General features: G+C 41.3%; 1 protein-coding gene across 1 annotated transcript in view; it reads left to right on the forward strand.

Annotated features, from left to right (window-relative positions):
• The window catches only part of LOC118897972 (aldehyde oxidase), a 51,849-nt gene that overhangs the window by 2,728 nt on the left and 24,352 nt on the right, over window positions 1–24,769 (forward strand). Inside the window, exons 2-16 of the mRNA XM_036857661.1 lie at window positions 3,882–3,939; window positions 6,947–7,043; window positions 8,555–8,663; window positions 10,152–10,278; window positions 12,391–12,452; window positions 13,460–13,549; window positions 14,193–14,273; window positions 15,111–15,255; window positions 15,974–16,066; window positions 16,921–17,072; window positions 17,263–17,356; window positions 18,688–18,797; window positions 19,820–20,004; window positions 20,945–21,107; window positions 23,475–23,567. Coding sequence (XP_036713556.1) covers window positions 3,882–3,939; window positions 6,947–7,043; window positions 8,555–8,663; window positions 10,152–10,278; window positions 12,391–12,452; window positions 13,460–13,549; window positions 14,193–14,273; window positions 15,111–15,255; window positions 15,974–16,066; window positions 16,921–17,072; window positions 17,263–17,356; window positions 18,688–18,797; window positions 19,820–20,004; window positions 20,945–21,107; window positions 23,475–23,567 — 1,659 coding nt within the window. The remainder of the gene's footprint in view (window positions 1–3,881; window positions 3,940–6,946; window positions 7,044–8,554; window positions 8,664–10,151; window positions 10,279–12,390; window positions 12,453–13,459; window positions 13,550–14,192; window positions 14,274–15,110; window positions 15,256–15,973; window positions 16,067–16,920; window positions 17,073–17,262; window positions 17,357–18,687; window positions 18,798–19,819; window positions 20,005–20,944; window positions 21,108–23,474; window positions 23,568–24,769) is intronic.

The raw sequence follows: 24,769 nt of genomic DNA on the forward strand, positions 1-24,769 counted from the left end.
CTGCAGAGAGATTTCTGAAATCTTACTGGCTTCACCAGCAGCCTCCAAAGCAGGTGATCCAGTTAACACGGAGTTGGCGGGAGGAAGAGCCCAGGAATAAATTACATCCTAGATGCCACTCTCAACACATCTCAGGAACCGTAGCAACTCGTTCTATGAAGCAGTGAGGCGCAGAGATCAAAGGTGTGGGTTTTGGAAATAGTTAGGCGTGGATTTGAGTCCTGTGCTGTCTGCTGTAATACTCAGCAGCTCTGGGGCCTTGAGCAAGTGTCCTCATTGGTTGTCCCCTTGGGCCTCTTTCCCCCTTTCTCTCCTCACCATGTCCCACAATACACACCTCTGTCTCCTGTCTTCTTCCTCTCAGCTTTCCTTATTTTCTGTTCTTTTACCCCTTTCTCTCTCCTCCTGATCTCTTTCTGTTTCTTCTTTCTGCCTCTGTCTTGTATCTGGCAAGGCCCCCTTCATGCACTAGTCACAAGCCCTGCACAAAGGAAAGTGATTTGTCAACCTTGTGCAATGTGAACTTATCTCCCGAAGGGCAAGTGGAAATACAGAGGGACACATGCCACCCTTGCAACATGCAATGACCCTGAGCTGAGGGCTGGCATCATTTCTCCCAACCAGAGTCAGTGAGAATAACTCTGTTCCTCATTCCCTGCCTCCCTCCCCGCCCCCTGCCAGCTACCATCTGAGTCCTGACCTCCCTGTTTCACTCCGAGACCTGCCGGGACAAGGTGCATGCCAGATCCCTGCCCCACTTCCCTCCTCCAAATGTGCCATCCCCCAAATCAAGAAAAATAAACACATTTCAAGCCAGTGGCACTTTGAGCCAAAGTCCGATCTCTTGAGACATCTCCGGGAACAAATACCCAAGCAAGCAAGGCCTGCTCTTCCATTAATTCCTTATGAGAATACAAATCTCTCTCAAGCCTAAAGTGCTCTTTATTACCCAGATCCTGTCTCTCCATTAAAATTGGGCTTCTGAGGATTCATCATCATATGTATGAATTAGAATGAGTTTCACCTGCAAATGGCACAAATTCAAAACTGAGTAGTTCAAAAAAGATATAATTCATGTTTACTTTTACATAAAGGATACTGTATCTGGGGATAGACATTGCAGAGCTGGTCTAGAAGCTTCTTGGTGTCATCTGAGATCCAAGTTTCTTTTTTTTTTCCCCCCTGTTGCCATTAATGTGTTGCCTTATGGTCTAAAATGGTTGCTGGCATTCTAGCCACATCATCTTTATTACAGGCAGCAGGAAGGAAGAAAGGGAGAAAGTATGCTGAGATAGACAATCAGTAGTTTCTGCCACCATTACTGGTTCTTCTGTTTTTCTTTCTTTTCTTCTGTTCATAAGTCCCAGCCTGTGAGAAATCATCCCTCCCTCCTTAGTGTTCTCATAGCAAATTGTACATATCAAGTTATTCATTTAGATTAATTAACATTTATTATGTCCTTATCATATATCCCCAGCACCTAGTTCAGTGTTTGACATAAAGAATAATGGAAGGTGGTTTCTCTCAGGATCAAGAGAGGCTTATACATACACAACTAATTATGCTGCAGAGTAACACGTTCTGTGAAAGATGTGTAGATGTTGACCATGGGAGCACAGAGGAGGACTGTTTCTTGGAGCAGAGAGTGGGAAGCATATACTAAATGGCAGCAAATTCCACAGGAGAGAACATCTGAGCAGGGCTTTGAGTGGCATACAAACTTCTGCCAAGTAGAGAAGAGAGGGAGGACTTTCAGGACAGAGGGAATCCTATAAGCAAATGTAGTTAAGGGTAAAAGTCCCTGCACTGCTGGGACCAGCCAGTTCTCCCATGTGACCAGAGTTCAAGATGCATGGGTTGAATGACAAATGATGGAAAGTTTCTCAAAGAGGCCTTGTAGGCTATGCTAAGGAGTTTGAATTTCTTCTTGTGTTCCAGGAGCTCTTGAGTAGAAATTCACCTAAGACCCACTCAGTGTATTAATTAAAGATGCACATTTTCTGGTACCCTCTCCCAGAAATCCTGATTCGATAGGGGTTTCATTTTTTTTTTTTTTAAATTGGATGGGACAGCAATTGGGTTTTTTGTTTTGTTTTGTTTTGTTTCAAGTTTTAATTTTATTTATTTATTTATTTATCTATGGCTGTGTTGGGTCTTCGTTTCTGTGCGAGGGCTTTCTCTAGTTGCGGCAAGTGGGGGCCACTCTTCATCGCGGTGCGCGGGCCTCTCACGATCGCGGCCTCTCTTGTTGCGGAGCACAGGCTCCAGACGCGCAGGCTCAGCAATCGTGGCTCACGGGCCCAGTTGCTCCGCGGCATGTGGGATCCTCCCAGACCAGGGCTCGAACCCGTGTGCCCCGCATTGGCAGGCAGACTCCCAACCACTGTGCCACCAGGGAAGCCCCGGGGTTTCATTTTAACAAGCACCCTGAGTGATTCAGGAGTTCCCAGCAGAGCACTTTGGCATCCAGGAGCCAGTGTTGGATTTAGGCAGATACAGGACATGATCAGACTTGGATTTTAGAGAGGTTGCTCCAGTGGTGGTATAGAGGGTGGCATTGCAGGTGCCAGGAATGGGGGCAGGAGACCTGTTAGGCAGCTGTTATCATTGTTCAGGCTGGAGGTAATAAGGGTGGATTTCAGGGAGTGACAGTAGAAGTGAAGGGTGTTTAGAGAATCGTTTTGGAAGTGTAAATGGCAGGACTTGGTGATGCTGACTGTGGTGGATTGAAGGAAAGAAAATGTCGAAAAGCGCAGGTTTTTAAGCTTAGGTGACCTAGCAGATGGTAAGGCTATTAAACAAGTTAGGGAAAAGAAAGGAAGAAGTAAGTGTGGGAAATAAAGAGTTCCATTTGAGGACCAATTTAGTTGGGGATGCCTGGGGACCTCCCACAGTTTTCCTTGTATTATAGTATGTGTACACACACACACATATAATCACTTCTCTCTTACCATATTGCACATTCCTCTAGGGCACAGATCTGACCGTGGTAATTGGCACGTGCCTCACTTTGCCCAGCCTATGGCCACTTAGAATTGAGGATGAGGAGTCATCTTTAGAATAAGCATATGTTCCCTCATCACCTACTTTCCAGAAGGGAAAATTAGTATAACATGGTGAAGGATGATTTCTAGTTCTGAAATTGTGAAACAAATCATGCATCTATTTGTGAATCTAAAAGAAATACAAATTTGTAATCAAAAAAGAGAAAACAGGATCACTTTGGAAAACATAACCAATCGTGACATTTCAGTCATGCCATCCATTGGGTGCTGCTGTACTAACTGCCATGCTGCTAGGCTGCCCACAAAAAATTACTTCTTAAGTGTGTCTTTGCTTGCACATCTTCGTATCATTTTATCTTCTCCTTTGTCTCTTAGATTTGGGAGCCATGGTTGGTTGTGATCTCTTTCTGGAAACTGTAATTCTTTGAACATGGTGAACAAACAAGTCTTTAAGAAAAAAAAAACTATATCAATTTCTCAGAGACTATTCTAGTCCAGGAGACCTCCCCCACCTCTCTCTCTCTCTTCCTCCCCCTCCTATATTCAGTTCTACTGTTATCTTTACCCTCACTTGCTTCAAACTTTCTAGGAGAAGTTGGACAGGAGTCACTAATGTTTTGTTAGTAGAAACAACCACCGCCTTAGAGAACAGTGATAATTCAGGACCAAGGACAGTGGCAAAGTAGTGGCGGGGGCTCAAGATGTAGACTTCACACTTCAGAGAGGTGATTTGTATATCACAGGTGTTCCGTAAACATTAAATCAAGTTTAGAATGTGAGTAGAAGAGTGCATGTTCATGAAATTAGCATGAGCCCACCAATGTAAATATTCTAGTTCTTTCAGCTTTGTGAGTTAAACTCTTTCTTTTGGTACAGGTGATAGAAAAAAATGTCGATCCTGAAACAATGCTGTTACCATATCTGAGGAAGAAGCGTATCCTTTGCTTTGAGTGTGTATATGTGTATATGTGTGTATATCCCTGATACCCTCATCAAGTGATATTTCAAATATCTTTTTAGAGCCACACTGAGTCATATTCCCTACTACGGTTTTATGTTCATCTTTAAGAAAGTCCTAGATCTGAGTTTTGTAGGCAGTGAACAATTGTGCTTTTCAGAGAACCAAGTTCTTTCTAATCTCTGTTTTGGCATTAAACATATTGAATAAAATGGAGAAGCTAACAAATGGGAATTAAAGCAGTGGGTGCTAAAATGGCTTAATTAAACATCCTTTAGAATTAAGAGTCACAATATTGATATTCTACCTTCAAGGACTAATCATCATGCCCATTAGAAAAAGAGAGCACAGGAACTTCCCTGGTGGTCCAGTGGTTAAGAATTCACCTTCCAATGCAGGGGTTGCGGTTTGATCCCTGGTCGGGGAACTAAGATCCCACATGCGGCGGGGCAACTAAGCCCGCAAGCCACAACTACTGAGCATGCGAGCCACAACTAGAGAGAGAAGACTGCGCACTGCAGTGAAAAACCTGCGCACCGCAATAAAAGATCCCGCATGCTGCAACTAAGACCCGACGCAGCCAAAAATAAAAAATAAAATAATAAATAAATAAACAAATACTAAAAGTTATTTAAAAAAAAGAAAAAGAAAAAGAGAGCACAGAAATCTCCTGAAATGAAAGTGAAAGAACAATAGAGAAATTAAACCTGAAAATGTTACCTTGGAAAAACTTTCTCAATAAAAGTCATCTAAGGCATGGATTCTTATCCTGCTACGCATGAACTCCAGTGGGCTTCCAGAGGTCTGTGGACCCCACTACATTATATGCAAACTTGTGTGACAATGGAAATTTGTACATTTTTCCCCCAGAGAGAGTGAAATTCCCAAAAGAGCACACAACTCAGAAAATATCAATAGCTATCTTCTGAAATTCATTCAAGTTTTTTTTATTATTATTCTATTAATTTTATTTATTTTGGGCTGCATTGGGTCTTCATTGCTGTGCACGGGCTTTCTCTAGTTGTGGCGAGCAGGGACTACTCTTTGTTGAGGTGCACGGGCTTCTCATGCTGCAGTGGCTTCTCTTGTTGTAGAGCACGGGCTCTAGGTGCACGGGCTTCAGTAGCTGCAGCACGCAGGCTCAGTAGTTGTGGCACACGGGCTTAGTTGCTCCGCGGCATGTGGGATCTTCCCAGACCAGGGATCGAACCCGTGTCCCCTGCATTGGCAGGTGGATTCTTAACCACTGTGCCACCAGGGAAGTCCTCAAGGCTTTTGGACATAAAAGTAATGAATACTAATTTCCTGGTTATCCATGGTACCAATGTGATATTTAGGATTTGGTTCACTTGTGAGTGACAGAAAATCCCAATAGCAGTAAACAAGATAGAAGTTTATTTCTTTCTCATTGTGTTATTTCGGGTTCTCTGGGAAGCACACACCAAAAAATGAGATTAAATATGCAAGGGTTTTATTAGGAAAAATGCCTGAGTGAAATAGGGAGGCAGCCATAGAAGACTGAGACCTGTAAGGAAGAGAGGGAGAGAAGGCTGAGTTGAAGGGTCTCAGACTGCTGTGCAGTCTAAGGCACGTTCATCGAAGCCATTGAGAATGGTTGACAAGGACTCCCATACCTCTGCATAGCACTGAGTCATTGGTGGGAAGCAGCCCATGCGAGGCATGGCCTTGATGAAAAGTGGGGTGATGGATATCAAAGTGCAGCGGTTGGGTCTCTTGGTCAGTTACCCTCTATGTTTTTTGTTTTTTGTTTTTTGTTTTAAATTAATTTATATATTTTTGGCTGTGTTGAGTCTTCGTTTCTGTGCGAGGGCTTTCTCTAGTTGCGGCAAGTGGGGGCCACTCTTCTTCGCGGTGCGCAGGCCTCTCACCATCGCGGCCTCTCTTGTTGCGGAGCACAGGCTCCAGACGCGCAGGCTCAGTAATTGTGGCTCACGGGGCCAGTTGCTCCGTGGCATGTGGGATCTTCCCAGACCAGGGCTCGAACCCGTGTCCCCTGCATTAGCAGGCAGATTCTCAACCACTGTGCCACCAGGGAAGCCCTACCCTCTATGCTGAAGGAGGTCTCTGAGGCACATTCTCATGGTTGTCATACTCACATAAAGGAATCCCAAAGGTAGGTAGATCCAGGCTAGCAAAGCATTGTCACAACGTTGTCAGGAACCAAGCTCTTTCTGTCTTGCTGCTTCACCCTCCTCAGCATGAAGCTTTCTCCTCATGGTCAGAGATGACTAACCGAGGTCCAGCCATCATATCTGAATTCCAGCGAATAGGAAGAAGTAAGGGATGAAGGAGGGGCACCCCTCTCCCTTTGAGGACATTTCCCTCCTGGACGTCAAACACAGCCTTTGTGCTTACATCCCATTGGCCAACATTGTTAATGACCCCGCCAAGCATCAGAGGAGGCTGTGAAAATGTATTTTTTTTAATTCTGGGCAACCATGTGTGTAGCTCAAAAATTAGTATTTCTATTACCAAGAAAGAATGAGAGAAAAGATATTGGGAAACAACTAGCAGTTTCTGCCACTGAGAAGCAGAGAAATATGGCACACTTGTATAACATGACACAAATATTTTAAGAATTATTTACAATTTGACATTCTACTTTGTATGTCATCAAAGACCCAGATAAGGATAAGAACAGATATGCAGTGTACTCATACCTTCAAATCCTCAAGGCCCTATATGTGTAGACTCTTCCTTTTTTTAAGTTTGGCCTTATTTTTGGCAACCTGGGGTCCAGTTGTTTTAAAAAGGAGGAGACTAGATATAACACGCAAATGGAAATCAAGGATTTACAAGATTATAAGTAATAGCAGCTAAGACATACATACATTATTTGATAAATAAGTATCAAACTTAACTGTACATTTAAGAGTCTTTGATGGTGTTGTCTCCTAAGGTCAGAGCTATTTCACAAAGAGAATTATGGAAAACACATTATCTTTAACTGTGCTTTTTCCAGTCCGACTCACAGGAACTAAATATGGCTGTGGAGCGGGAGGCTGTGGTGCCTGCACAGTGATGATATCACGATGTAACCCCATTACCAAGAGGATAAGGTACCTTGCTGCAAAGTCCAGATATGGTTGAATTTTTGTAGCTTTGAACTTTGTTTTTTTCCTTCCTTTGGTAAATATGCATTGAGCACCTACTATGTGACAGGAAATGTGATAAGCATTGGGGATACATTGATGGGCATCAAATCATTCCGGTTCCAGCAAAAATGTTACATTCCCAGCCCTCCCTGATCACCTTCTCCATAGCAGTGCCCCATCTCACCTCGGCAACTCCCTACTCCCTTTGCCTATATTAAGGTATTCATAGCACTTCTCACCATATGTTTGTGGACGTATGCATTGTCTATGTACCTGTGTATTGCCTATCTTCCCTCAACTAGAATATATACTCTACAAAGGCAGGGATTTTATCTGTCTTGTTCACCAATGAATCCTAGTGCCTGGTACTCCACCTGGCACACAGTAGGCACTCAGTAAATATTTACATTTATTTAATAAATGAAAAATATTCTTCCAGTCTTTCTTTCTGTGTATACTTAAGGAAGCATACTGCCTATACAGCTTAGAAACCTCTATTTTTTGCTGAACTTCTCATGAATATATTTTCAAAATAATAAATACAATTTTAATGGCTGTATATGTTCTATTGTTTGGGTGTATCAAAACCAACCCCCAAATAGTGATCACTTAGATTATTTTTTGGTTTTCACCATTATAAGGAGTGTGAGCATTCATGTGTATATATATGTTTATATTTATGTTTGTGATGATTTCTTTATGATAGATCCATGGAGATGGAATTAGAGGATAAAAGAGTGAGTGCGTCTTTAAGTTTTTATGCCTTCCAGCAAAATGTCTCTCAGAAGAGCTCTATCAGTTTACATTCTTTTCAGCAGTATGTGAATTCCATCTTCCCAAACCTTTGCTAATAATGCATATTACAATTTTTAAAAATCTTTGTCATTTTCTTTGATAAAAGTGATTTCTCATTGCTGAATTTGAATCTCTCTTGATTGCTTTTGAGGTTGAACGTTCATTTCATGTATTTATTGGCCATCTGTAATTTTGTTTGGTAAATGAGAACATTTTAGGAGTCGTTTTGAGTTAGATGTTTTCTAGCAGTAGGTTTGTGGGATTGAGGAGTTCTGTATCCACACCCTATTTCTTCTTCTGAGGCACAATATCAAATTAACTTTATTGCCCAACTAACCCCTTGCCCAGCATCTGCTTGGAGGATGAAATATGCTCTAGGTGACTGTCAAATGTGACTGGAGAGGAGAATGTCAGCCCCTCAATCAAGAGAAAAAAACAAAGTTAGTGGAAACTGTTCTGGAGTTAGAATTAGGAGGCCTAATTTGAATCCTATCTGACACTCCAGCTGTGATCCTGAGCAACTCACTCTGACCCTCAGAGTCTTATTCAGTAAAATGGCCATGAGCTAAGGACAAAATGTATATGCAAAGCCTGGGACATTATACAAAACCTGCCATGTTGGAGGTGCTCCTTTCCCACTGGATACAATGTAGTTTGTGCTTCTCTTTTTCATTCTGAAGACATTATCCAGCCAACGCCTGTCTGATTCCCATCTGTTCTCTGTATGGTGCTGCCGTCACCACAGTGGAAGGCATAGGAAGCACCAAGACCAGGATTCATCCTGTTCAGGTGAGGATGCACCTCTTCTTCATAGGGTTTCTGTGCTTCGGAAACCATTAATGACATGATGAGTTCTTGAAATTAATGCAGTAGAGCAATGGGCCCTGCTGCTTGGTCACAGCCAACAGATGACACCAAGCTGGGGGCCAGGAGTGAAACCTGGGACATGTGACTGACTTCTTAGAAAAATACTTTTGAAAGACTAGAGAACTTTCTCTTTAAAAAAAAAAAAAAATCTTGACATCACTAGCATTGTTTTCTATATTCTAATTAGATGAGACCTGTCCGTTTTACATTTTCCAAACTTATAAAGAAATGAGAGCCAAGTGCATTGGGGGATATAATCTTAATATTTTTTTTTCTATAAAGAGGAAAATAATATAATTTTAAAGCTGAGTGAAAATCTCAGCTACCAAAAAGATTTGTTAAATTTAGGGCTTGTTCGGAAGATATATAATAGGAGTTGTTAATGAATTTTGAGGCTTTTCTCCTAAGGAGGCACCTTGTTAGAACTTTGCCTCAATGAAAGGGCACCTCAGACTCCTGACTCTTTCAATTATTTATACATTGCCCAGAAAAATGCTGTTGCTACTTGTTTTTATCTAAGTTAATGAGTACCACTTAAGAGGAGAGAGTGGAAGAGGAAAAAGATAGGGGCAACATAGAAAATGGCCAAAGTTCAAATTCTCTGTGCTTGAAGGAATCTTGGGTTCTGTTTATTTTCTATGAAACCTCTTTACCTAGAAGGAGCAGATTCTGCCTGGATATGCTTGTGAGACTCGACTGTTCGGAGGCATGAAGACACTCTTTCACTTAGTACCTGCCGCCCATCTCCTGGCTGCAGTGTAGACAGATGACGGCTTCTGAAATGGGGTTGCACCTTTGAAGTTAGACACCATAGAGAACAGGCTGGGGGCTGGGGGGAGATTTGGAAGAGAAATCAAGGCAATGTTTCCTTCTTGATTGTTTTTTGGATTAATGATGGCACTTTGTAAACGAATTCCTGTGTGAAGTGTTAGGGCAATAGTGGGCAGATACAGGCACTTGGGAAATACTTAAAGTTTTTTTTTCCCTCAACTTGAATATAATTCAGTTCATTTCTTTGAAGGACTTCCTTTATCTCGGTGATTCCCATTCTGGACTACAGATTGAAACACCTGGGAATCTTTAGAAAATATATGTCTGTGCCCCACCCCCAGAGATTCTCAGTCAAATGGTCTAGGGTACTGCTTGGACCTTGGAAATTTTAAAGCTCCCCTGGTGATTCTGAAAGCTGAGAACCTTCAATGAAGCTCAAAAGCTGTTGAGGACCAGTCATCACGGCCACCCCAGCCCAAGAAAGGGAGACACCAAGGCTGAGAAGGATTTTCCAGGGCTTCTTCTCCAACTTTAATGTGCATGTGAACCGCCCAGGGATCTTGTTAGAATGCAGGGTCTGATTCATTAGGTCTGGGGTCAGGCCCAAGATTCTGCCTTTCCACCTTTCTGTGCTTCCAGGAGAGGATTGCCAAGTGTCATGGCACACAGTGTGGCTTCTGCACCCCTGGGATGGTGATGTCCATCTACACGCTGCTGAGGAACCATCCAGAGCCCACCCTGAGTCAGTTAACTGATGCTCTTGGTGGTAGGTTATATGTGTGTGTGTGCTTTAATTTCTAAATGATGTTGATAATGATAGCTAATATTAGACATTTATCAGGTGCCACACACTGCATTAAATGCTATATAAACATTACCTCATTTACTCTTTATGATAACTTTATAAGGTAGGCATTATTATTATCCCCATTTCATAGATGGAGAAACTGAGGTTTAAAGAGAGTAATTTACTAAAAATTATGCCACCAATAAGTGGAGGAGTTAGTTTGTTCAAATCAGGATTCAAACACGATCCACACATTGCACTTGGCTGATATATTTCTCAAGTCTCTCTTAATCTGTAAGAGTCTCCTCCCTTTTTTATTGTTTGCTTATTTTAATAATAATTAGAAAGCCAGTTTATTCATTTACCCTTGGAAAGAGTCCAGTTATCTCCACATGCAGCTCTCTCCTATTGGGTGGGTGCTCTCAGGACAATATGAAGTTATCAGAGGGCTCCTGGTGAATACAACATGAAATCAAAGAGATTGACATCTTCTGGTGATGCTTATTTCAAAGAACTGCCTTTATCTGGAGCTAGTTTATCAAGTTCAGGAGCTCAGTGTGTGTGTGTGCGTGTGTGTGTGTGTGTAGCGGGGGGTAGGGGGGAGCATAGGAGGAGGCCTTCATTAACAAGACTCTGAACAATTCTAAAGAATAAGAGCCTCCCAAATCCTATTTCTGGTGAAATTCTCCATGGCTCTACTTGTCTGCTGTCTCCCAGGGACCTTATTTCTCTGCTATGTTACATGGGCCTAAAGCTCATGTGTTCGGTTCCTCTGCGAAAGTGTTCCAGGGAAGATAGGACTAAACAGAAGTAGAAAGGGGAGGTGCATAAGACACAAACTCTCTTCTGCCTTATTTCCCTTAAGTCTTATTATGCATTTGATCTCGTGGCCGTTTGTGAGGTGAACAAGTGACAAGGGGTTCTCAAATTTTTGGGTGCTTAAGACTTACATATGAGTTTGTAAAGAATGAAGATTCCTGGGACCCAACCCCAGAGAGCTGGCTGCAGTGGCTTTTTGTTTTAAATAGATGCCAGATTTGGGGGTTGGGCGAGAACATATGATATGGACCACTGTGGAGGAACACTGGCCTAATGATTTATTGTAAATAAATTGTGTGCCCAATTGCTTCCAAAGTTTAAAAATTACCTTTGCTGCTATGTAATGCCTTTGATCTTTCTATCAACTGAAGCTTAGCTCTTTTTTTTTAAATATCAAAAAAAATGATGTACAATGTAGCTTTATTTACATTATCTTTTACTGCATATGGAAAATAAAATTTTTTTATTGAAGTATAGTTGATTTACAATATTGTGTTAGTTTCAGGTGTACAGCATAGTAATTCAGTATTTTTGCAGACTATATTCCATAATAAGTTATTACAAGATAATGGGTAAAATTCCCAGTGTTATACAGTAAATCCTTGTTGTTTATTTTATATATAATAGTTTATATCTATTATTCCCATACTTCTAATTTGCCTCTCCTGCTTCCTTCTCCCCTATGGTAACCACAAGTTTGTTTTCTATGTCTGTGAGTCTGTCTCTGTTATGTATATTTGTATTATTTTTTTAATTCCACATATAAGTGATATCATACAGTATTTGTCTTTGTCTGACTTATTTCACTTACCATAATATTCTCTAGGTCCATCCACATTGCTGCAAATGGCAGTATTTTGTTCTTTTTTAATGGCTCAGTAACATTCCATTATATGTATATATACCACATCTTAACCCAATCATCTGTTGATGGGCATTTGGGTTGTGAAGCTTAGCTCTTGAATGTGCCTATAGACCAAGAGTTCTTGGCTTGAAATCATTGTGTTCTTTGAGCACCTATCACAAGCAGAGGATATAAAAACTGTTTACAGAGAGAAAGTACAAATAGCTGAGTTGTTAGACTCTACCTCAAGACTATCAACCAAGTATCCCAAGTAGCTGACAAAAAAAAATCCGACTTTGTGGATTTGGGGACCAAAATGTCAAACAGGGCTTCCTTCTTGGATGGGGCCCTTATTTCCAGCATGCATTTGGCAGACGGTGCCTCTCTCGAGGTTCCTTGATTAACAGAGTTGGGTTTTTCCCCTTCAGGTAACTTGTGCCGTTGCACTGGATACAGGCCCATAATCGATGCATGCAAGACTTTCTGTAAAGTGAGTAGAAAGGAACACATTTTTGAGTATATTTTTTCCTCAATGAAACAAAATGGTGCGGGTTGGCAGGTGTGATTAGGAGAATAGCCCATTGTCACTAATGCAGGGCTACTTCTTAACGTCCGTAATTGCTGTTTGTTACTTGATCTTGAGCAGGGCGCCTACCCTGGTTCATCGAGCTTGCCCTGGTAGCCACACAGGCAGCACCTGAGCACTTCGACATTGGCTGTGGGTCATTGTTCCAAGGGGTCTTAACTGACCTGCTTGTCTGGGTTGGGTACCCCGCCCCGCTGCTCCTGCAGCCCTCTGAGCACACCCCTATCACAGCGCTGGGCACACGGTGGTGTAATTGCCCATTTGCTCTTCCGTCTCTTCACCAGAAGGTGGTCTGCTTGACGCAGAGGCTGAGTCAGTGTGCACCAACTGAATAGGCACTCAATCGATGCTTGTTGAATGAATAAATGAACAAACAATGTTGAAATGAGGGACGTAATACGGCCCTTTGGAATTTAAATGATGAAAGCAGTGTATCATAAGAACAGAGTGATAATAATAATACTTATTAATATTTCTTTATTAATAAATTATTAGTAATAAATTAATAAATTATTTATTGTTAATGAAATATTAAATCAACCATTGTTAATATTTATTGCCATGTGCCAGACTTTGTTATAAGATCTTTACAGCCTGGTGACTATAGTAATAATACTGTGTTGTGTACTTGAAATTTGCGAAGAGAGTAGACCTTAAGTGTTCTCACCACACAGACACACACACACACACACACACACACACACACACAAATGGTAACTGTGTGAGTTGATGGATGGGTTAATTAACCTGGTTGTGGTGATCATTTAACAAAGTATACGCATGTCAAATAGTCATGTTGTACACTTTAAATATACACAATTTTATTTGTTAATTATATCTCAATAAAGCCGAAAAAATATTTAGTAGAATCAACAATAAGTTCTTGATTATTTCTTTTTTTCACCCACTAGACTTCTGGCTGCTGTCAAAGTAAAGAAAATGGGGTTTGCTGTTTGGATCAAGGAATAAATGGATTACCAGAGTTTGAGGGAGGAAATGAGGTCAGTGAAATGTAAATTTTTTATAAGATTTTCTCAGGACATGAGTAGAGACCAACTTACCTTTAGGAAGACTAAATGGCTGCGTAAGGTGACTAATTTGAGGTGTGTCAGCATGTCCCCTCCCCCATTCTCACTCCATCTCTATCAAAAAAAAAAAAATCTAACCTAACAACTTCATCCCTCACTCCTGCTGTTACTCTCGGTCACGTCCAGCTACCTATAGGAGGGAGAACACGTTGATCTCTTATTGTCTCTTAGTTTAAAAAAAGCCTTCTTCAAGTCTTTTTTCTAGTGGGGATGTTAGGGAAATGGAAGGGCAGGGAGTGATAAGAGAGGTGGCAATTCAGGGGAATGTTCTGGTTCTCAGTTGTGTCTCACGCTGCTGCCTCCTGTGCTCCCCCCAGACTCCGAGGAGCATGTGCAGGGGCTGAGGGCTTTGGAGGCCCCCCAGCATCTGCGCTGAGATCCTGGTGACCTGGTCTGTGTTAGAGCCCTTGGCTTAGAGCCCAGGTACCATGGCTGACCAGTGGGGTTTTTTGTCTGTCTCTTCTATGCCTATCTTCATCTGACCTCATTCCACAAAGGACTTAAAGTAGGGAGAATTGCCTGATGACAATAACTTCTGGTACTTTCTCTTTTTAAGACAAATCTAAAACTCTTCTCAGAAGAGGAGTTTCTGCCATTGGATCCAACTCAGGAATTGATATTTCCTCCTGAGCTAATGGTAAGTAAGACAAAGTTGAGCTCATCCTAGAGGAATTCACGGTGAAATGCCAGGAAGGATATTTGCTTATGGATCCTCTCGAAAGCTGATTGGCGAATAGGTAATATCCACCTGCCATTCTCAGTCCAAGGTCTAAAGAGTATGGGACCAGGGCAGAGATGGGGGAATGAGGGTGGAGTCACCACCAGGGGACAGTTGAATGTAAGAAGCAGCAGGTAGTATCTATTAAAAAATGTCCTGAAATGACATCACAGCATTTGTAGATTTAGACATGTTTTCTATTTCCGGTTTTGCTGAGTTTTATTGTTCCATTAAATGTTTTGACGAAATTAAGCATGTAAAGTATTTTTAAACATTGAAATGGATTCTTTTGAGATATAAAAGCACCAAAGGGAGATGTATTGGAATAGTCTCCAGAAGGAGTAAAATATTGTCACATTTTATCTTGTACTCTGATTCCTAGTAAAGCTCTACTTTTAGGTGACTTTTATTTTATTTTATTTTATTTTGTTTTTTATTTTTTTCCAATGCTGATATATTTTTTTTAATATTTATTTATTTGGTTGAGCTGGGTCTTAGTTGCAGCACATGGTCTCCTTAGTTGTGGCATGCGAACTATTACTTGTGGCATGTGGGATCTAGTTCCCTGACCAGGGATCGAACCTGGACCCCCTGCATTGGGAGCGCCAATCCCAATGTGCCACCAGGGAAGTCCCACTTTTATTTTATTTTTTAAAAAGATCTCTATCTCCTTTGTCTGTTCCTGTAAAGACAGAGCAGAAACAGGTGGAAATATTATCACGAGACGATCTTGAATCTTTATTGCTTTTTCAATAGACAATGGCTGAGAAACAACCACAAAGGACCAGGATTTTTGATGGTGATAGAATGACATGGATTTCTCCAGTGACCCTGAAGGAACTTCTAGAAACCAAAGTCAAGTATCCCCAGGCCCCAGTTGTCATGGGGAACACATCTGTGGGTATGTAGATCCCCAGGGACTTCTTATGAGGAAACTGAGGAAAAGGGCTTTGGGGAGGAAAAAACCTCATATATGCATGTTCTCAGAAAAAGCAGTCTGAAATAACATTTTAAATCATTTATACTTGACTTCCCTTGAGCACTGCTCAAGAGTCTTTTACAACTTCCATCACATAAGTGAATTCCTATTGCCCTAACCGGAGCAGTGCACAGAGCTGGACCCAAGAGGCCTGCTCCGTGACAAATCAGCAGCAGCAGCAGCTCCAGTGACAGCTGTCCTGTCTTTCCATGTAGAGACTGATCTGAGGCTTGTATTTGAAATTGCTGTTTCCTCTCTCACTGGTGTCTCAGTGGCCATAATAGGTTTTCTTAAACTGCAGTGACAGGCTCTTTCTATGGTGTCCATTGTAAATTCAGTTTGCCTGCCTACTTCTTTGAGGAGTCTCCTAGAGTCTTCCCGAGGAGAATTTTGAGTATGCCACAAGTGGTCTTGGACGTGTCTGCCAAGTTTTAAGGCTGACGAGTCCAAAGAGTTCCCCAAGTTCAGTGAAAATCCACCCGTCCGTTCTCTGTGTGTGCGATTTGGCAATGAACAGACTGATAGATATGTAATTTTTATATATTTAAAGACATCAGTTTTAATCACAATTTCAAAATTTAAAAGGCAGTTAGCCCCCCTTCATCTTAGTCTGCTTATTTTTTTTTTCCTAATCCTTCAGGGCCTGACGTGAAATTTAAAGGCATCTTTCACCCAGTTATAATTTCTCCTGATGGAATTGAAGAACTGAGTGTTGTAAACTATACAGATAATGGTGAGTTCTTAAGGTCCCTATTTTCTTAGTTAAAATGCATTAATCAGCTTATTTGCTTTGCTCAGCAGACAAGCAAAAAAAGTCTTATTCATAATTATAATATACAAAGAGATTCCCTTGTAAGGTGATAACATTCTGGAGGAGGCTCAGGGAAGAATTCTCTATGATTATATGAGATACTAATTGTCTGAAGAGTCGGATTTTCACTGAAGAACTTTTATGTCTGCTGTATGAGGGAAATGTAACAACTCTTCAGTGAAGGGTACTGTGCTAAGTGCTGGGTAGAAGATAAAGATGAGGGTCTTTGCTCTCCAGAAGCACAGTAGTAACCAAACAAATTTACGTATTAAGCAGCTTACAAACTGGCTTTTCTATTTCAATAAAGGAAATTGATTTAATGACAATGATGAGAAGCAATGAAATGTGGGTTTGGAGTCTGGCTCTGGAGTCCAATTCCTGACTATGTCATATATTAGCTGAAAAACTTAGTCAAGTTACTTAACTGAATCTCAGTTTGTGTGGGGCTATTAATATTTCAAAGCTTTGTTAGAATTCAAGAAGATTCTGTGAAGCGTTCAGCATAGTGCTTGACACAGTGAGTATTCAGAAAATTTAGCCTCCATGACCTCCATCACTCTCACCCCCGCCTCTGTCACCAACACCATCACCTCCTTCACCATCATCATTAACACCTCCATTACCAACCACTATTCCCACCGTCACCGCCATGACCACCAGTAAGCAGGGTAGCATGTACCTAGCATAAAGATCCCATATCTGTAGTCTAAAATCGAATGGACATTTCCAGGTCAGCAATGATCACATTGCGTTATCTACAAATGGTTTCATTTCAGGACTGACCTTAGGTGCCGCCCTCAGCCTGGCTCAGGTGAAGGACATCCTGGCTAATGTGATCCTGAAGCTCCCGGAGGAGAAGACACAGATGTACCACGCTCTCCTGAAGCATTTGGGAACTCTGGCTGGATCCCAGATCAGGAACATGGCTGTATGTATCTGACGACAGTAACATCCAGTATGTGTCCCAGGAATGACTGTCCCTGATAAATCATGACATTTTCATTCTTTTGGAACAGACAAAAGGAATAGTTTTCCAAAGTCTTGCTCGATTCTTATTTTACCACTTGTGTCTTTATAATTACATAAGTGGAGTGAAAATAACCCATTATTTTTAAAAGTCTTTAGGGGGCCACATAGTGAGCAGGCATCCAGATTCAGATCTGAACCCCCTCCTGGCCGTGGGCAACTGTACCCTCAACTTGCTATCAAAAGGTAAGTGACAACTCCTTCTTAGGGATTATTAAACCCTGTTCCTCCTACCCTTTTGCCTCTCTAGGGATGCAGGAAGTCCAGTTTTGAAAATTACTGTCCTTTATAATATTAATAATTCCTTCTGCCTTTCTGGATGCTTGGAAAGTTGGTCAGTCTGGTCCTAAATGCACACACACCCAATGTCTCCATCTCTTTCTTTTTGAGGACTTGTGCTAGATGTTTTCCCATACTTGTCACCTGACATCAACCAGTGTTTGTTAGTGTCCCGGTGTGATCTGAATAGTGGAGAGAACTCTAGGCTATTGACAACGATTGGGCCCCTTTGTCAGAGACTTTCTCCAGGCGGTACAGGAGTGTGTGACACCCACGTCATGCTCAAGCTGTCGTTGATGGAAGCCTGCAGACCTTTTTCTATTGAACAGTGCTTGGGCTTCATTGTATACTTATTTACTTGAGTTTTGTTTTTTGAAACTAAGTCCAGGACTTTGCATTTATTTCTTTTATTTTAACTTTGTCGACAGTTATTAGGATGTTTTCATTGGTCCTCTATACATCTGGTTTTTTTTTTTCATTTAGAAATATGTACTAACTTTCTGTTACCTGCATTATTAAATGCCTACTCTTCATATCATCTAAACCACAAAATTATCTTAAGGAAGAAGATGTACATTCAGTTATCAATTTAAGTAACATCCTTTAAAAAAATCATTTATTGAGAAATTGGTTTTGTGATGTAAATATGAACATCAAAAGCTTCTTAGCTTTATCCCAAAGTCCTATTTCATTATAGCTTTAAACAGTTCCTCCCCCCAATATACTGATTAAAGAACAGAAATTCTTTTGGTGCTGAGAAAAGATATAAACAAATAAGACTGCATCCCACTAGTATAAAAATTCATTAAAGGCAATTTATTTATTCACTACTGTATCAAGTAGGGTTCTTGGTTATAAATAAATGTTTGTTGAATGACTTTATTAGAATATCAAAAGGGATATTAATGTCCTCTCCCTTCTTACAAAGCTCAAAATGAATCGTGCTGTTCAGAAAGAGTGCTAAGGTCCAACTCTACCTGACCTCTGGTCTACTCTGCTAGATATTTTTATTTATAATCAAGCAAGGAAGGCAAAAAAAAAAAAAAAAGGTGGGCCCTAGATGGGAAGAAACATTGCAAGATGCCATTTCATGGTGAAAGAGTTTTAAACATAGGAAGAGCACTTTTTTTCTCAAACAATAAATTTCCTGTGATATTTGGTAGAATTATTTCCCAAGTTTTGGGATTTTGATTGTTTAATAGAACAGATTCCAGGGAAAGTGTCATTTCTTTCCACAGAAGGAAAACGACAGATTCCTTTAAATGAGCAGTTTCTCAGAAAGTGCCCCAGTGCTGACCTTAAGCCTGAAGAAATCTTGATCTCAGTGAACATCCCTTATTTGAGGAAGGTGAGAATGTCCTTTCAATTTCTTGGTTTTACTTGTGAGTGCACAGCTTGTTAATTCCAACATAGGGTGGGTTAAGAAAAGGTGTTGAGTGTTTGCAGTGGAGAATATGAGGATTTGTGAATAGTTATTTTTCACTTGTGTTCTGTACCCCCATCATTGCTAGAACCTGGAGGCCTTTGACTCTGCCTTCCTCCCCAACCCTGCCCGTCACCTCTCTCTCATTCTCTGTGTCTCTTTCTCCCTCCCCACCTTCCCCCCACCCAAACCAAACTCTAAAGTTACTTTCTTACAGATTTTTAAAAATTCTTTGTCCCGTGAGGCTTTTTCCTAAATAAGACTTGAAACTATACTTCTACTTATATCTTGAGGTTTTGAAGAGGCTATAAATTTGCAATAGAACTTAATGGTAAGAAGAAGGGCTTTGGAGTCAGACTCAAGAGTGAATCCTAGTTTTAGACCTACTTTGACCCTGAGCTAATTACTGAATCACTCCTAATTACAGATTCCTCATCTGTAAATGCGAATAATCAAGCTTGCCTTGGACGGTGTATGAATTTGCTAGGGCTGCCGTAATAAAGAACCACAGCCTGGGTGGCTTAACTACACTCTCACTTCTGGAGGCTGGAAGTGTGATATCAAGGTGTTGCAGGGTTGGTTTTCCCTGAGGCTTTTCTCCTTGGCTTTTAGATAACTATCTTCTCCCTGTGTCTCCATGTGGTTTCCCTCTGTTTGTGTCTGTGTCCAAATTTCCTCTTCTTGTGAGGACACCACCATGTTGCATTATCGCCCACCCCGATTATCTCATTTTAACTTAATCACCTCTTTAAAGACCCTATCTCCTGATACAGTCACATCCTGAGGTACTGGGAGTTAGGACTTCAACTTATCGATTTTGAGGGGACACAATTTGGCCCATAACAGAGAGTGTGACAAGGGTCAAATGAGGCAACATAAACAAACTGCCTTGTGCATAGTTGTCCCTCAGTGTGTGTCTACAGGTGCCACTTCACTTTTGCTTTCAGTGGGAGTTTGTGTCAGCCTTCCGACAAGCCCAGCGGCAACAGAACGCGCTAGCGATAGTCAATTCGGGAATGAGAGTTTTTTTTGGAGGAGGAGATGGCATCATTAGAGAGTTATCCATTGCATATGGAGGCGTTGGTCCAACCACCATCTGTGCAAAGAATTCCTGCCAGAAACTCATCGGAAGGTATGGATTCATGTCCTTAGTCTCCAAGTAATAGAGCAGCTCTTTTTGTGGTGTCATGTAATTACAAGAAGAAAAATGCTTACTACCTTTCTGTTTAATGACATGGAATTCCAATAAGATCTCATGATTATTCCCATGTGTCTTAGTGAATTCTGAAGTGGGCACCATACAGTATGTGTGTGTGTGAACCCATCTCCTGATAGTATATAGACACAGTAAGCAAAGTGAGTAAATCTGCATTCTTTATTGTAAGAGAATAATTTACCATTATGAAAGATAGATTATGGGAGTTTGTTTTATAATAACTTGCTAAATGCACGTGCATACCTAACTTTTTTATTTCTATACGTAATACTAGTCGCCAATATTTCTTGAGCATTTACTAGGTACCAGTTAACATTTCAGAAGTAATAGACTAATGGTTTAAACCACGATCTTGATTGAGCCACACTGCCTGGGTCCAGATCTCAGTTCAACTCCTATAAATTATGTGATCTCTGTCAGCTTACTTAATCTTACAGTACCTCAGTTTCCTTATCAGTCAGGGAGATAATCACACCTCATAGGACAGTTGAGAGGATTAAATGAATGGATACATATAAGGTACGTAAAACAGAACCTGGCATGCAGTAAACGTTCTAGTGATATAGGGGGCAGTTACTCCTGGGCTGAGGACTTAACATGAGTTGTCATTTCTTTCTCACGACCATTCCAGGCGGTGTGTTCTACCATTACTGTGCTTTTACAGATGATGAACTGGGGGGCCCAGGCCAGACACCTCGAGAGTGGGGGACTGGGATTTGAACTTGGCTTGCCTGACTCTGGAGTTTGTACTCTTTTCCTCTTCCATTAAACTGTCGCTATTTGTCTCATAAGCTCACTGAGCCTGTGAGGTAGTGAGTCCTGTTGGGCTAGGAGTCTTCTCTTTTGACGCCCACAGGCGCTGGAATGAAGAGATGCTGGATGCAGCTTGCAGGCTGATTCTGGATGAAGTCTCCCTCCCAGGCTCAGCCCCAGGTGGGAGGGTGGAGTTCAGGAGGACTCTCATCATCAGCTTCCTCTTCAAGTTCTACCTGGAAGTGTCACAGATTTTGAAGAGGATGGTAAGTGGAACCGACCATGCGTTACCTTTCCCAGTCTTGGGGGCTCTGGGGATACGCAAAGTGGCGGCAACAACTCCCTGCCAGATAGCTGTAGAATAGAATAGAAAAGACAACCCACATCGGAGACTCACGGGCTTACTGGGCGTATGGCAGGCCGTCTGTTGATGGGGTGAGTGTTTGGGGAAGAACGGCGAGTAGAGCACAGAGTTGTGCAGGATTTGGTTTAATACCACTCAGTTATTTTGTTTCTGACCTGTTGTATGTCTCCATGGTGTTCAGAAACTTGTTAATGATTTGAATGTATTTTCCCTTAGGAAAGCGTTTCTTCCACCTGTCGAGGTTTACCTTTGTACGTTTGGCTTTCTTCTCTGGGTTCAGCTTTGTTTTCCCTCACTCATAAGATGGTAATGGCAGCCACTCCACAAGGTTATTGAGAAATGGGTCATCATAGGAAAAGGCTTCATATGGTCCCTAATGCTTCAGAGAACCATGGTGAAGACTGCTTACTGGGAGTCATAATCACAGTCGTAAGCATCCGGGCATTCCTTCACCTGGCCTCCCTTATGGCAAACAATTAGAGTTACAAGACTGTTGGCTAGGGAGGATACAACTAAAAAAAGTTTGGAATAAATTTGCTAGACCCAAAGGGAACTTCAACCATATTGGTTCATTAATCCCAAGCTACAATCAGCGGACCAATCTAGACTAGAAGCCAAGAACATTCCTCATGTGGTATAGAAATTAGTATGATCACTTTTTTTTTTTTAAATAAACTTATTTATTTATTTATTTTTGGCTGTGTTGGGTCTTCGTTGCTGCACGCGGGCTTTCTCTAGTTGCAGTGAGCAGGGGCTACTCTGGTGCGGTGCGTGGGCTTCTCACTGTGGAGGCTTCTCTTGTTGCGGAGCACAGGCTCTTGGCACGCGGGCTTCATTAGTTGTGGCATGCGGGCTCAGTAGTTGTGGCTTGCGGGCTCTAGAGCACAGGCTCAGTAGTTGTGGCGCACGGGCTTAGTTGCTCCGCGGCATGTGGGATCTTCCCAGACCAGGGCTCGAACTCATGTCCCCCTGCATTGGCAGTCAGATTCTTAACCACTGCACCACCAGGGAAGCCCTAGTATGATCACTTTAAATTAGAGGCAGAGTTTTCTCTTATCATTGCTTCTGAAGGTATCTTCTCATTATACGTGAGAACTAAGAACCAGGACAGTTGTATCAAAGTTTTTAGAATAGAAGCTTGAAATCATATATAAGTGACATATTGTCACTATGTAATCAAAAGAGAAAAAGTAATAAAGCCAACTATAGACTCCTCCAATTAATAGCAAACTAACACAATTTATTGGATGAATCAAATGATATAAATTACAGCTTCCATCTTGTAGTCTTTTACCTTCTATTCAGTTTCCTCTATTAACATTTCTCTGCTATTAAAAATAATAGCCTTGGGCTTCCCTGGTGGCGCAGTGGTTGAGAATCTGCCTGCCAGTGCAGGGGACACGGGTTCGAGCCATGGTCTGGGAAGATCCCACATGCCGCGGAGCGACTAGGCCCGTGAGCCACAATTGCTGAGCCTGCGCGTCTGGAGCGTGTGCTCCACAACAAGAGAGGCCGTGACAGTGAGAGGCCCGCGCACCGCAATGAAGAGTGGCCCCCGCTTGCCGCAACTAGAGAAAGCCCTCGCACAGAAACGAAGACCCAACACAGCCATAAAATAATAATAATAATAGCCTTTGTTGGCTTTAATTTTCTGTTAAAAATTTTAAATTGTAAAAAATAACCATTAGGTGCACTGTTCAAAGTCTTGCCTAAGAACCAAGTGACCCACTTTTCCTCAGCTCTAGGAAGTGTTCCTCCTGGGGCCCCAGAATGCTTACTGCTGTGAGGTTGTGGCAGAGATGCAGCCCGCCGCATTTTCTCTTCTTCCTGATTGGCCAGGTGGTACAAAGCAGAGCTTGATGCTCATTTGCAATGGTGTACCTTGGCTCTGACTTTTTCCTGGTTTAACTACTCTCTTCCTTTCCAATTATTTACTTAGCTTCTACTTTCCTGTTTTATTGGTTTGTAAGTCTTCAAATCATTTAGGAAGGCATGTGAAAGTATCATAAGAAACATAAAGATATTGGGAGTCAGTAATCTACTGTTTTCACGTGGCTCTTCGTAATATGTGGTCATACGTATGGACCTTCCAGAGTGTGTGTCCTGGAGGTCAGGGAGAACCCTGCTTCTACTTCCAGGATTCTGAATTAGGCAAGTATTTGACAAATGTTAGACTTCACAGTAGAGCTGCTTGCTAAGAACTGTGCTAGCCTCCCTCCCAAGACCATTCTGGCATATTTTAAATATCTACAATGGTTCTACTTTTCAGGACCCTGTTCACTATCCTAGCCTTACAGACAAGTACGAGAGTGCTTTAGAAGAGCTTCATTCCAGACATCACTGGAGAACATTAAAGTACCAGGTTAGTGGCTTTTTTCTTCTTTTTAATTCAAAGGTCCTGGGCTAAAGCTTCTTCACTTATCTCTCAGTGATTGTCAAGATGTATTAGCCCAAGCTCCCCTTCTGGAGTACCCACAGCCTTCTTCACTGTTAATTAAAATTTCAAAATCAATGCAATATTGTGATTAAAAATAAAGCTAGCAGTGGTAATTTTTTTAAATGTCTGTTTTCAACTTGAGGACTGTGTGTTTTGTTCTGTGACCTTGTACCACTGACATGAACAAGCTGCCTAGTTTTCCACATGCTCTTGCCCTTGACATTGTGGAAGTCAGAACACAACCAAAGTCAGAGCTGCTGATTTATTTTGTTTGAATGTGGAGATGCTCTGCTCCCCCAGTCCCCATTCTCCAAGTGTTTTCTCTGTGAGTTAGAGTTTTAGAGTTGAATCAAACGTAAGTTCTAAGAGCTAATTTCAAGGTCTCCTAGTGAAAGCTGCCTATTAGAACACAATTCCTCATGACTTTCAAACAGAATTTTCAGCTACAACATCATAAGAGTATCGCCTGAAGTCCTCCTATTGGTAAACTGGATAAGATTCAGTGCTTTTCCTTGAAATTGTTATCAAGAAACTTTACCTTGAGAGTTTTATTAAGTCAAGAACATGAAAAGGCTTTTTAAAGATTCTTTTTAAATAGATTCAGTTCATTGGATCTATTGTTGAATTTAGTTATAAAAGCTTACAGTATGTCATAACAAACAGTTCCCTGTTGGTATATATCTCTTCAGTTTTTAGGTTCAATATATTCAAAATTCAAATATGCCAAACTCCACTGAAAGTGTTGAAAGTGATCATTTTGAAAGTCAAAAATAGCTTCCCTCTTCCCCCGTGTAAAATACGACCACTGCAACGTTTGGCTTATTTATAAATACCCTAACATTGCCTTGACCATGGAATAAACTTCAACAACCACAGGAACAACAACAAATTAATGGGCTTTCAAATCATCCAAAGAAAAGTGATAATCTTCACATAGTTTGTTATTATAGATTGCAATACCAAGTTTTGGAAGTAGTGTATCTCTCATATATATGTTTTATTTTTGTTTTCCTCTGGGTTTTCACACATACACACACATGCGCGGGCACACACACACACACAAATACCCACATTGCTAGAGGAACTTCAGCAGTCATGACCAACATTTTTTTTCCCCAAATCAGTTA

The sequence above is a fragment of the Balaenoptera musculus genome, chromosome 7 (assembly GCF_009873245.2).
Source record: "Balaenoptera musculus isolate JJ_BM4_2016_0621 chromosome 7, mBalMus1.pri.v3, whole genome shotgun sequence".
NCBI lineage: Eukaryota > Metazoa > Chordata > Mammalia > Artiodactyla > Balaenopteridae > Balaenoptera > Balaenoptera musculus.